Source organism: Oreochromis niloticus, linkage group LG4 (assembly GCF_001858045.2).
Source record: "Oreochromis niloticus isolate F11D_XX linkage group LG4, O_niloticus_UMD_NMBU, whole genome shotgun sequence".
NCBI lineage: Eukaryota > Metazoa > Chordata > Actinopteri > Cichliformes > Cichlidae > Oreochromis > Oreochromis niloticus.
The window spans coordinates 21,390,544-21,402,898 of record NC_031969.2 but is presented as its reverse complement, the minus strand read 5'-3'; the positions used below and the strand labels follow the sequence as shown (position 1 = coordinate 21,402,898).

Here is a 12,355-nt window from a genome sequence, read left to right as displayed (position 1 = left end):
AAGGATTCATGATGTTGTGAGGGGGAGGGAATACACAGTGAGTTGTGTGTGTCTGTGTGTGCTCCTGAATGAAAGAGGAAACCCAAATAGCTGAGCTGATTTGCCACAGACAGACCTGGGTCTGGGGAGACACCAGGCTCGTCTGGGACCCCCCGAACTGATTGTCGTGATCGTTGCCCAGTTTGGTCATGTGACGCTTATGCAATGTTGTCCAACCTGCAGCTGGGGTGGAAATCAGTCACCCAACACACAAACCCTCTTTTCTTTTCCCAGACAAGAGCTTTTTGGTAACAACAGCCATTTTGCTCACATGACCAAAAGAGCATCCTGTCAGTTGAATTCATTACTTGCAACAATTCGGTATGTTTTTTTTTCCAGCACACACATGAGCACGAACACTCACTTAGCCTTTGAGTGCATTTCCTTCATGTTACCGCGGAAGCATGGAATTTTACTAACAACTGGTTATGCACTTTTCACATATTATCATTTCTATTGTGGGCCTGCGGGGCTACAGGGGAAACAATCGCTGCTCCACTGTAATCCTCACTGAGGTAATGAGGGTTTTAAAATATGACATGAGGCTCAGCGAACCTAAAGGTAAAGAAGGGCAAATGCAACAGAGCGCTAACTTGGAGAGAAAAAGATTAGATCTTGCATTTAAACAAACAATTGACATGCATCATTTAAAACCTTGAGACTTTTAGCTCTGTGATAATTTGACTGAAAAGTTTCATTTTAAAATTTGTACTTATTATATTTTAAAGCAGTCAAAATATACTTCTTTGCCAAACACAGACATTTAGTCTACAGCTGATGGATAAGTGTGTGTCTGCGTGGATGTGGGTGGGTGTACATTCTGTGCATTGGCTGTAGACACCTTCAGTAAGCTTTTGTTTACACTCACAGGTAATATGATGGAAATGAGGGTGTCCTTTTATTTTTTTGCAAGAATAACATCTATATTTTTTATTAGTGTGGTCAAACCAGAGTTCTCTCCTTGAAGTGAAGACAGGGCCACATAGGGGGCGGCTTTAAATAGAGTCCAGTCCTAGTAGGCTTCTGGTATTGCCATATGCCACTACAATTCACAGTTATTAGCACTAGCACCTTACAAGCACACAAGTATGCAGATACACACACGGCCCCACACACACACTCATAGGTCATAGGTCATTTGTTGTCAACCATCTCTGTATTATTTCAGGCTACATGCCGTTTGAAAGCTTAACTTGGCCAAACTAGAAACATGAAAGCGACCCCCAGTAATAAATTCATTCAGGGATGAATCTCATTGTTTTAGGTTAAACTCAATACACCACGATTTTGGAATATGTGTCTAAATTGTAAGAAAAATTGGATTAACATCGCCTAGATGACTTTTAATCTCTGAATCATGTAAAGTTTTCTTTCTTTCTTTTTTTTCCCCTTCGCCAAATTTACCTGTTACAGATATTCTCTAAACGTGGATTCCATATAACGCTCAAAATACCCCGGATGTACGTCTGCTTGTAATATTTCTGGGTATTTTATTGTGGAAATAAAATCGTATGGGCATTTTTTCCCCTTTCCCTAATATCCAAGGGCCCTTTATCCGTGTATAGATGTGGGTGGGAGGCTACAGACTGTCAATCATTAATGCTTCATTGATCAAGGACAATCCCCGTCGTAAAAACGGTCTCTCTCTCTCTCTCTCTTTTCTGCAGAAATCTCTCACTCCGCATTAATTATCACTCTGCCTGTTGTGTGTGGGCGTGCGTGCACACGCGCGTATTAGCGTGTGTGCTCCTGTGTGCAACTAAGCACCCTTTTGAATATTTCGCATTGCACGCACTCACTTGAGAAGGGCTCATGATGAGATGAAATTCCAGCACCTTCTGCTAAAATACAAGTTAGTATTCAAGCAATGTGGCCGAGCGTTTGTGAAATCTCACACAGGGCAGTGCACACAAAACTGAGCGGACTCGAAAGAAGAAAGAAAGGGGGGAAAATGCATTAGCCAAGTTCATCTTAACGTAGGGCATATTATGATTTTTAGCAATAGAGGGCTGAGGAATACAGGCTCTCTGAAGTGAGGTGACACCAAACCAGCCTGAGATTTTCCTTCTTTTCTTTTTGCTCAAAAAAATATAAATTACTCGCTTTTTCTTTTCTTTTTCTTTTTTTTTTTGGCTATCCATTTAAAAATAAAAGATTCTTAGATGGATGTCTAACACACACACGCAAGCGCACACACATAATTTACCATAAACCTTTATTTTTGCCTTAAATTCCCTTAGGTCTACCTTTTTAACACACACACACACACACACACACTAAAAAAAATTCCAATAAATAAATTAATAATTACAGTTATTAGTCATCATCCATACATTGCCAAATAAGAAAAAAAATAAACTAGGGCAGTTCGCTTCTTTATTATTCTCACAATAAATACTACATTAAAAAATAAATAAATAAATTCAGTAATATTTCAACCCACATTTGCAGCGAGGCAGACAGGATCAAGAGTATTTTCAGTAAATCCTTGAGTCAACAAACTATTGCTGGAATAGTAACAAGGGACATGCAGGACCGTCGTTTAAAAAAAAAAGTCAAATATTTTGGCTGCACCACATTCACGATCGTCTCTCCAGCCTCTCCACATATCCATCCGCTATCTCGCCTCGCTCTTGTATTTTACACCCCGATCTGAATTTACCGAAAGCCAGACAAACAGCATGCGACGCGATCATCCGATTAACTCCAAGTAAATTTCCTGCAAACAAATCACGCTGGATTTTTCCCCCCCATTTTTATATCATCAGCAGCAGCAGCAGGAGCACGCTGACCGGACTACGACAAACCTCATGCAGCCACACTTTAAAGCGCTGAAAGACTCCATGCAGGTTTTCTTCTCCATTAAAGCGGACCTCGGCGGGGTGATCCACAACCGGAGCTTTTTTCTGTTTGTTTGTTTTTGGGGGTTTTCTTTTTCTTTTTTTCTTTTTTTTTGCCCCCCTTTTCCAGCGCCCTCACGTGCAGCCTATAACCCGAATCGCTTCGAGGCTCGTTTCACTTGTTTTCATTACTTTTCATAAAGCCCCGGCATCGCTAGTCGGCATTTACACGAAAACTAACCTCCATTATTTTAAATATCCAACATATAATTTCCCCCTCTCTGCAGTATTCCCTTTGATTCACGCTTGACTCATATGGCTTCAGGGCCAATAGGGGTCCGCCTTTGGGGCGCCTTGAAACCGTTTCTTCTTATCCCCCCTTTCATCATCTAACCTGGGACGCCTTGAAACTGCAGGGCCAGTTATTGCCTTTTTTTTCCTCCCGGACAGCCCAATGCGGACTGGCCAACAGCCAATCAGAGTCTTGTTTACATTCTGTGACTGACAATGCTCTGGCCTAGTGCCAGCCAATCAGAAGCAAGCATACAATGGGGGGCTTCATTTGTAAACATTTAAAATAATGCAGTAACCAATCCATAGTAATAGCACTGCGTGGATAAAATTGGGGAATCTCTATCTTATCTCCATGATTCCGCGTGGAGTTTAGATAAATTGGTCTTGCAAGCATTGGTCAGAAATGCTGTAATGGCTGTAAAGAAGGGGAAAAGTAGAAATACACGTGTTTATATGTGTGTCCATGGATGAACGCCTTGAATTGCTAACAACATTTTAAAAGATATGGGCTATTAATCTATAATCTATAAATAGTCTGCTTGTACTTGGTGTTGCAATGAGTTGTTTTCAAAACTGCATTTGTGATTAAAAACTGTACTTTTTATTGCTAATTTGCTGTTGTGTGATTATTTAAACACTATATTTTAGCGATGGAGAGACTGCTCAGATGGTTTGCAGGCAAAGATCCCTTGTTTAGCTTTAAATAAGTAATAAAAAAAAATTAAAAAAAATTTAATTTAACATCTTCAATAGGGGGTGTCAAACATAAGGCCTGGGGATCAGATTTAGCTCTGCAAAGACTCCAATTCGGCCCACTGTACAGCTTTAGAAAGTTGTGCGAAGATTTGGAACGTTTAACTGTATTTTTATAGGTTTTACAGCTTTTCCTATTGATTAAGACCCCCACCCCCTACTGCCATCCACACTACACCAAAGTACAAGGACGTTTTCTGTGAATGAATGAAAGCTTTGTGTTCTAAATGTATAATTACAAGACAGTCTGAGCAATGAACACGTGTATCCTTCATTTTCACTGGCCCAGCCCAATTCACATCAAAGTGGGATTTATATGGCCCAAAAAGTAAAATGAGATTGACATCCATGCTCTACAGTGTATTCTGTTTTTTTCTTTTCTCTCTCTCTCTCTCTCTTGTTTACACACACACACACACACACACACGCACACACATACACATCTGTGTGCGTGTGTGTATATTTTAAGTGTTTATGCTTTTATGTGGATTATTGCTCATTTGTGGCAAAAATCTTGGTAAATGGTTAAAACAACTCTTTTTTTTATTAGTGTCTCTTGCTTAGAATTCTTTGGTGCACTGCTATAAATAATTAACTGCACATGAATGTAATATGTGCCGTTTAATTCTTGATTTTATACCATCATGAAGCCGTTCTCTTAGTTTTATCTGCGATAGAGTACAAGCTGTGCTCGTGGTGCACTGCGCTCTATTGTAGCGATTTGTGCATCCCGTGCTTTTAAATCTGGCGCTTTTCACTCCTTTTATCACTGCCAGTCACCACACCATTGGTCTCTGCTGCCAGCCAATCGGAAACCACCCTGTCCGCGGGCGGGCGGCACGAGCTCATTAACATGCAGGTATCCGACCAATGGGAGGGTGTGTTTACCCTGCCCTCGAGACGCGAGGTACGCAGTTGCACCGGGAGAGAAACCGCTGCTCGGAGATCCGAGCCGCAATCCAGCCAGGCCGGAAGCCCCGGTCCCACTGCTTCCATAGAGTGAACCAGCAGGCTACTGCACAGCCTCAGATGGAAATAGTCTACTGTAGGATTACACTCTAGCCACATGGTTTATTTCAGATTTTGATTTTAAATGGGCGTCGCACTTGGCCTTGCACCTTTCCTCCTTGAATTTTGTGATTTTATAATTTATGGTTATGCAAGGATTTAACATACCAGTAAGTAGTAATTTTATATACCTGATTTTCTTTATTTTTAATAAAACATACCAGGGCCTGTTTCCTCGTTGTAAAATGACAGATGGTGTAGTAAAAATGTAGATTAAAAAAAAAAAAATGCCAGGCTGTATGTGGCATGCTGTGCATTATAGAATGCCTTGTTATAATTTCTAAAATAACAAAACAGGATGAGCTGTATCCTCCGAGGAATAAATTGTAATTTTATACCCTACATTTACATTTACATGACATAATCAAGCTCCTGTTATTATTATTATTATTATTATTATTATTATTATTATTATTATTATGCACTTATTATAAAAAGACTACTGATCAACGACCTTACGGCTCTTTTTTATTATCAAGAAGCTTAGCTGTATTGTATTTTATGTGTTTTTATATTTTAGTTAAATTATTTTTGATTAATTTTAATTTCGGGTATTTAAATAATAATAATAAAATAAAAAATAATATCGTTTGATTAATAGTTTAGAATACTGTGCTTTACCTATTGGTGTCGTATAAATTCCTGCCAGTCGTATAAATTCCTAGCGGAAAATTTGCATACAAAGAGGTCGGGAGGAATGTCTTCACACACCCCGGCCGAAGTGCACTCCTTGCCGGCCAGCTCAGTCGCGGAGGGCCGCTTGTCTCGATGCACTATCCGACCTATACCGCGTGATTTGATTAACTATCTGCTTTCCTGCCGTCGACTCGATCTTACAAATGTAATTGACATTTTCTTAATCAATTGCATTATGGTCGTCGATCCTTTGATTTTTTTTTCTCCTGTTATTCGAACGATTGTTTGATGCACGATTTCGCAAATTTTAGGCTAAAATAAACAACAACAACAACAAATAACCACATGCGATTACACGGCAGTAATTACATGCCCGAGCGTATAATTTTGGAATATTTAGAAAGCTTGTAAATGATCAGTAGTGTTATTCTTACAGATCTGTTGGCATACAGGAAAGGCTGAACGTAACAGCATGGCGAGGGGAAGGTAATGGCCGACTGCAAAGCACTTTCTCAGTGTGGAAACAAAGGCAGTCCTCCTGACGGGCGGCCATTCACCTTGGATCGCTTTGCAGCCCAAGAACGCAATCTTCTGCTATCATGAATGCTATAGCAGGGCTTATTTCACGTTTTCGCGTTGAGGATTCACATGCAAGCTCACACATTACCTCAGGAAGGCTCGGTCAATACGATTTTTTTCCCAAGGACCTGCGTATGGAGCGATTTTATTGTTGTTGGTGTGGCATTGGATTGGAGGCTGTAACTGGCAACATGGGGAGATAATGGTGCTGAGAATGAAACAGCTTAAATGATAATATGCCTGCTCTCTATTGGACGTTGTAAAAAATAGTTTTAATTTAATTACATTTTATTTTAGTTATTACATTTATGAAACAGATATAGATTATTATCTTGGCAATCCATTTGTAAAAGCTATTAATGACCTCAGATGGAGAATCCATAATATAAAATGAATCTTTTATTTATATTTTGGAAATTACTAGAGTTGTTTTTGAATCCCCCCGCCCCCCAGCAGCCAGTACTGAAGCACAATATAAGCTTCCCCTTTTGGGAGACCTGTTAAAAATCGTAATATATATATATTTTTTTTTTTATTTTTTTTATTTTTTTTTTTACAGTAAAATACAGTTTATTTTAATTTTGAGAATGGGCCACTTTCCCATCCAGACTAAATATTTCTATTTTTGCGGCATGGCAGAGGATGTAGCTTGTAATGTATTTACTACTCCATTTGATTACCTGACCTGAAATAGGTCAAGGCAGACGAAGACAGTGAGAGTGCAGTTATTCACATGCGCACACACATATACTCACGCGCAGACGCGCGCACGTGCACACACTCGCTCACACACACACTCAGAGAGAGAGGGAGAAAGAGAGAGGGGGGGGGGGGGTCCATGCCTTTCAGGAGCTGATGCATCTCTGTTATAAGCCTGTATTTTAAGTATATTATTATTTATTATTATTACTATAATATTTTAAATACAATTCTTACGATTTGTGTCGAAACTCTGCGAACTGACAGCTCAGACTTCCTCTTCAAATAGTTTATTTTATTGTCATATTTATTAAGAACTGGGATTTTTGTAGCTTGAAAATGCTGCATGATATATTCGCGATTTATGCCACTTAATATCGTTATAGAGCAAAACTGTGCGATGCGTAATGAGAGGTGGATGGAGATTACAGAGGCACAAAAAAACGCCATGCATCAACCCGAGACAATAGGACGAGCTAGAGAAAGCAGGCAGCGTTGTTCACCTTGAGATAGGCTGAGTAGGCTTCCATCATTTTTAACCCTCCGAAACAGGACGACACGTTTCCTCTCCCTATCAAAACTACAAAGGGGGGTTAGGGGGGATTGTCAGATTGCCGCAGAAATCACAGTTGATCAAAATCATTATATTGCATGTCATTGTGCTTTTAGAGAGGGTGACATCTGGTGACTGCTGACGTGGATGTTGAATAAAATGTTTAGGCTCGGCGTAATCTGAGCATTGTAATGGTTTGCATACAAAACTGAACATATAGAAACCTAAAAATGTGTCAGCCTGCTCGACGTGTCTGTGGAATCTGAAGTACTCCCCTCCATATTTAGGCCTGTATCCCAGGCTGATCAATAGAGCCGAAGCTGAACCCGGCTCAGTGGGCTTTCGGGCGCCTCGGTGGCCGTTTGTATCCGCGATGGCTTATTTTCTGTAGTCAGTTTTAAGTCGTAAGGTTTATTTTTTTATTAGCAATATTTTAAAAATATATCCTTAGTGTGACAGGAAGGATATTTGAGCAGAAATAAATGAAGCGGTACTAATGATGTGTTTTCTCCCATTTATTTTATAGTACTAGACTGCAGTAATGTTTTGCATCGTGTTAGGCTTATCTTATATGAGCTTTCCATTTTTTCATATACTGAACATGTCTCTGAATTTCTCCACTGACAGAAAAGATGATCGGGGGCTACGTTTTTGGCTGGAGAAGCCTGCGATCGACTGAATGCAACACATAGATACGAGGGAAAGGATTATTATATGGGTTGCATTTGATTTTCCTGACCTGCCCTATCCGGATTTCGGATTACTAAACATTCTTCGGAATGGAAGGACGGGATTTCGCTGCTCCGGCGCACCTCCTTTCAGAGCGGGGCGCCTTGGTGCACCGAGCCGCCTCTCGGATCGCTCCCTCGGGCCACAGCTCTGTGCAGCATGCCGGCCACTTCCCGCCGGGGAAATACTACCCCTCACACATACCAATGGCTCCCCACTCAGGTTAGTCAAACGTATAATGTGTGTGTGTGTGTGTGTCTCCCACGCAGCAATACTGTTTTTTCTTTTTTCTTTCTTTCTCATTTTGTTGTGCCATAAAGCCAGCTGTGCATTTATCAGCCCGAATACAAGACGGTGTCGGGCATGTATATGGAGTCGTACCAAGCTGATTATTTTTGCACAAAAGAGAATAATAGAGGGGGTTTTTCTGTTATAAATTATGGGCTGCTCAGGTGTGACTGTTTACAGGAATCCGCTATGCAAATATCAGCTAATAAATCAAGAGAGATTTGATTTACACAAGGCCTTAAACCAGGAATTGTGATTAAGCTGAATCAACATTTATCTCAAAGGTAATGACGACATCTTTGTTAAACAAATAGTCACTTGATAAGATGGGTAAATGCCATGTGTTTAAGAGCTGTTTTAGTTTGCACGTAGGAAGCTGGACAGAGCACAACGACACTGATTTCCTGCTGGCTCGCGAGCTGAATTTGAAATGAGATTTTGTCACTTCACGTTAAATTGTAAAGTGTCACAATGATGCCATCGCTTAACCAAAACCCTTGGCCATACCCAGAGCCATAAGCACGGAATGGATGGATGGATGGATGGATGAGCAGGTCTGCATGGGTTATGGCGTATGAAGGTTATAGGAAGGAAAGCAATACTAATCCTCCTTCTATATTGGGCTTTGAAGTGTCGGGGTGCAAATGTGTTCACAGTGAATGCATCAGGTTTAGCAAGTGACTTGGGTTTCATGTGAACCCAAATGTGAACGTTTTACAAACGGAAGTATGCACATTTATGTCTGCACAGAAGAGTCCAAAATTTACAACCCTGCAGAATTAACTCCAACAGCTGATATGTTTTGTTTTGTTTTTAAGAAAGGACAATAAAAGAAAATGATGCACAGTCCCTCCACCCCACAAAACCTTGGAAGTGCTTCTTTTTACACATTTAATTGATTTGTGATCACTTTTTGTGCCCACATTCAGTTTTTTTTATTCCCTTCACACATTACTCTGGATTTAATTAAATATATAATGGCAAGAATTCAGTTCAGACAGGGGGAAAAAAAGGATAATATAATTATATTGCACAGCTGTTTTAATGTACTGGATCACAAAATGTGTGTTGGCCCTTTTAATTTTGTCCACCCATGTAAAACAAAAGAGATTTAAATAAGATAAGTCAAAACAGAGGCGTATTGATTGCATCAAACAACTCCACTTTTGAAAGAATCTTCTTTGAAAATATGTAAATGCAACCCCTAAAAACACATGTTTATGATGCAGCTGAGCAGTCTTGGGTTACTGGCAAGCAAAAAGGCATATTTAAATATTTAAACCCTTTAAAGTTATTTTATATGCCCAAGCTGCTAAGAGTGTAACAACCCGCTCAGTGTAGGTGGTGAAAATTCAGCATACATGTCATCCCTGATGATAATTATTATTAATTTTTTTTTTAATTCTGAATTGTGTTATTTTATATACTTGTCTGTTTATTTAAGTTTGGGATTTTTTAATAAAGTGTTCTGCTACAGGCAGGGTTGTAGTAAGTTAACCAGATCCTAACCAAATTCTGCATTCATTTGCAAAAATCCTACTAAACATGAGGCATAATTAGTCATTCAGGAGAATTCATGGGTGCTGTTCACAATTCATCTCTCATCATTCATGTGTGCTTTTGGCAGTAGTGACACACAAACACAGACACGCACACAGACACACACACACACACACACACACACACACACACACACACACACACACACAGTGCCTGCATCCATATGTCTTTCATTTTGATTTTTTTCTTTTCTTACCATTCATTCTTACAGATGTTTTGCTTGAGAGCACGAAGGCTCAGTGCTGGCTACAGAGCACAGGTGCACCCCCCCCCACCCCCTGCCCCCAACCATATTTGGTGTACCTTTCGTAGTATTGTGCTACACACACGGAGACCTACCTTCCAAATGTCATCACTGTTCAATGAGCAACACAGGTGGTTTATTGTTCTCCTCAGTCTTGTCAGTAGCGCATGGGCGTGACAGCGGCGCGATCTAATATCCTCGTGATCTGCAAAATGATTTTATTCTTTACATTTCAAGTGTTTGATTGAATTAACATAAAAATAATTTGACATAATTTCCAAATCTTCTCTTGGCTCCACTAGGATGACTTTGTTATTGCGCTCTGCTGACGTCCAGCATTTGATTTATTGTTTCAATAATATTTGTAAATGTCAGGCATGCCATGATGCAGATATGTGGATGAGACATGAAGCATAATTTAAATTTAAATATATATATAATAGCAGCTTGTAAAAATATTGGATTATTTCTGTCAAGACTGCATGTTGCATTTTTTTAGACATTTAAAAAAACTAATATTTGGTGGCAGAACTAGCTTTTAATACCAGCACCTGGATAGAAAATTCATTAAAACACAATTTAAATGTAAACTCATGTTGTAAAAGGAAAAAGAAAAAAAGATTTGTAGTTATTCTGAAAATTTTTTAGAAAGAACAATATTATTTTGCAATTTAATTACTTTCATATAGATTTTTTTTTCCAGTTTCCCCAAAACGTTAAATCAAATCTTACTATGTAAGATTGGTTGGATGCTTGTAGGGTGTCAAACCAAACTGGTTCCAGTTTGTTCATCTTGACAGGGCAGGTCATTAGTGTCCCTTCAAGTGTCCTGTATGCTGGCAACATTAGCACAACTGAGCGTGTTGTTTGCGGAGTGTGTTCAGTTTCTCTTCACTTTACCCCTGGGGACTAACTTGCACACTGGTTCACATGAATACTTTACAAAGAGCATGAATATTTCAGGGTTGATGTAAAAATGCATTCAAAGGCGGGTTTCTGATGTGGCTCCTTGAAAGGGTTCCTCTGACGTTGCGGAGGTATTTATTGCGAGCGCTCCCTTCACCCATTGCTGCTAAAAAAGAGCGATGGCAGTTGCAGCATTCTCCTCTGGCATTGTTCCTAACAGGGTTTTGGAATTTTGATTTTTTTTTCTGGGAAAAATTTCCTTTGTTTTTTTTTTTGTTTTTCCGCACGCCGGTGAACGCACACTTCTACCCTCTTGTCCACTGAACCATGTTACTTAGAGCCAGTAGAGATTCTGTCAGTTTGCATTTGCCTCTGTCCATCTTCACCTACTACAAGCCAGTCATTTGTAATGCATGTCAGGTGGTCGATTTATAGTTTACACTTGCACTGTGTTCTGGGAATCTGACATTGGAGCAACTTCTCTCTGCCTGTACTTGCTGATACAGTTCGACACAGACCTGTAAACTCCTCTAATGCGGTTTAATTTGGCCAGTTCATTTACAAGGACTTTGAAATAGTAATTTTATCTTCTTCTGGCTCCGGTGCAGAGTTGGAGACGGTCTTCGCTTGGCTGTGAGGCCAAGATTCAGATGTTGGATAGTGTCAGAGCAGGAGACACAGTGGAGCTGTCTTTACTGCTGGCATTTATGGCTGTGGGCTCATCTTTCAGCCATATTGTTCTGATCAGTGTGCTCTGACTGAGGTGTGGCTGTGTGAAAGCAGCGGGGGGGTTCACAGCCTGTCCATGGCTGAGCTCTGCTCTAAACATCCCATGTAATCAAAGGTCATATTTATGCCATCTCACTTAGTCTCCTCTTCCTTTGCATCTGCCCGGCCTCCCTTTCCATAAGCTGTCCTCTGTCTCTTTTTCCCTTCCATTTTTCAGTCTCCTTTCTTTCCAGCAGGAAGACTCTTGTGTCTGGGAAGTAGTGGTCTTCCTGCCACTTCTGTTTTAGCCACCCTCCCTTGCCTCTGGGCCATTGTTGTAGACCACAGCTTTGTGTGTGTTTTACAGCTGCTGTTAAAGATAAAAAACAGCCCCTTCCACCCCCTTTATTGTTTTCTGGTAGGATGTCCCTGTCATTCCCTTGGTTTTTATGTCCTAGT

At 40.1% G+C, this 12,355-nt stretch overlaps 1 protein-coding gene across 1 annotated transcript in view; it reads left to right on the top strand.

Moving 5' to 3' along the window:
* The first annotated feature begins 4,848 nt into the window (after positions 1 to 4,848).
* The window catches only part of bahcc1a (BAH domain and coiled-coil containing 1a), a 61,663-nt gene continuing 54,156 nt past the window's right edge, over positions 4,849 to 12,355 (top strand). Inside the window, exons 1-2 of the mRNA XM_019357428.2 lie at positions 4,849 to 5,104; positions 8,089 to 8,412. Of these exons, the coding sequence (XP_019212973.1) occupies positions 8,241 to 8,412 (172 nt within the window). The 5' untranslated portion in view covers positions 4,849 to 5,104; positions 8,089 to 8,240. The remainder of the gene's footprint in view (positions 5,105 to 8,088; positions 8,413 to 12,355) is intronic.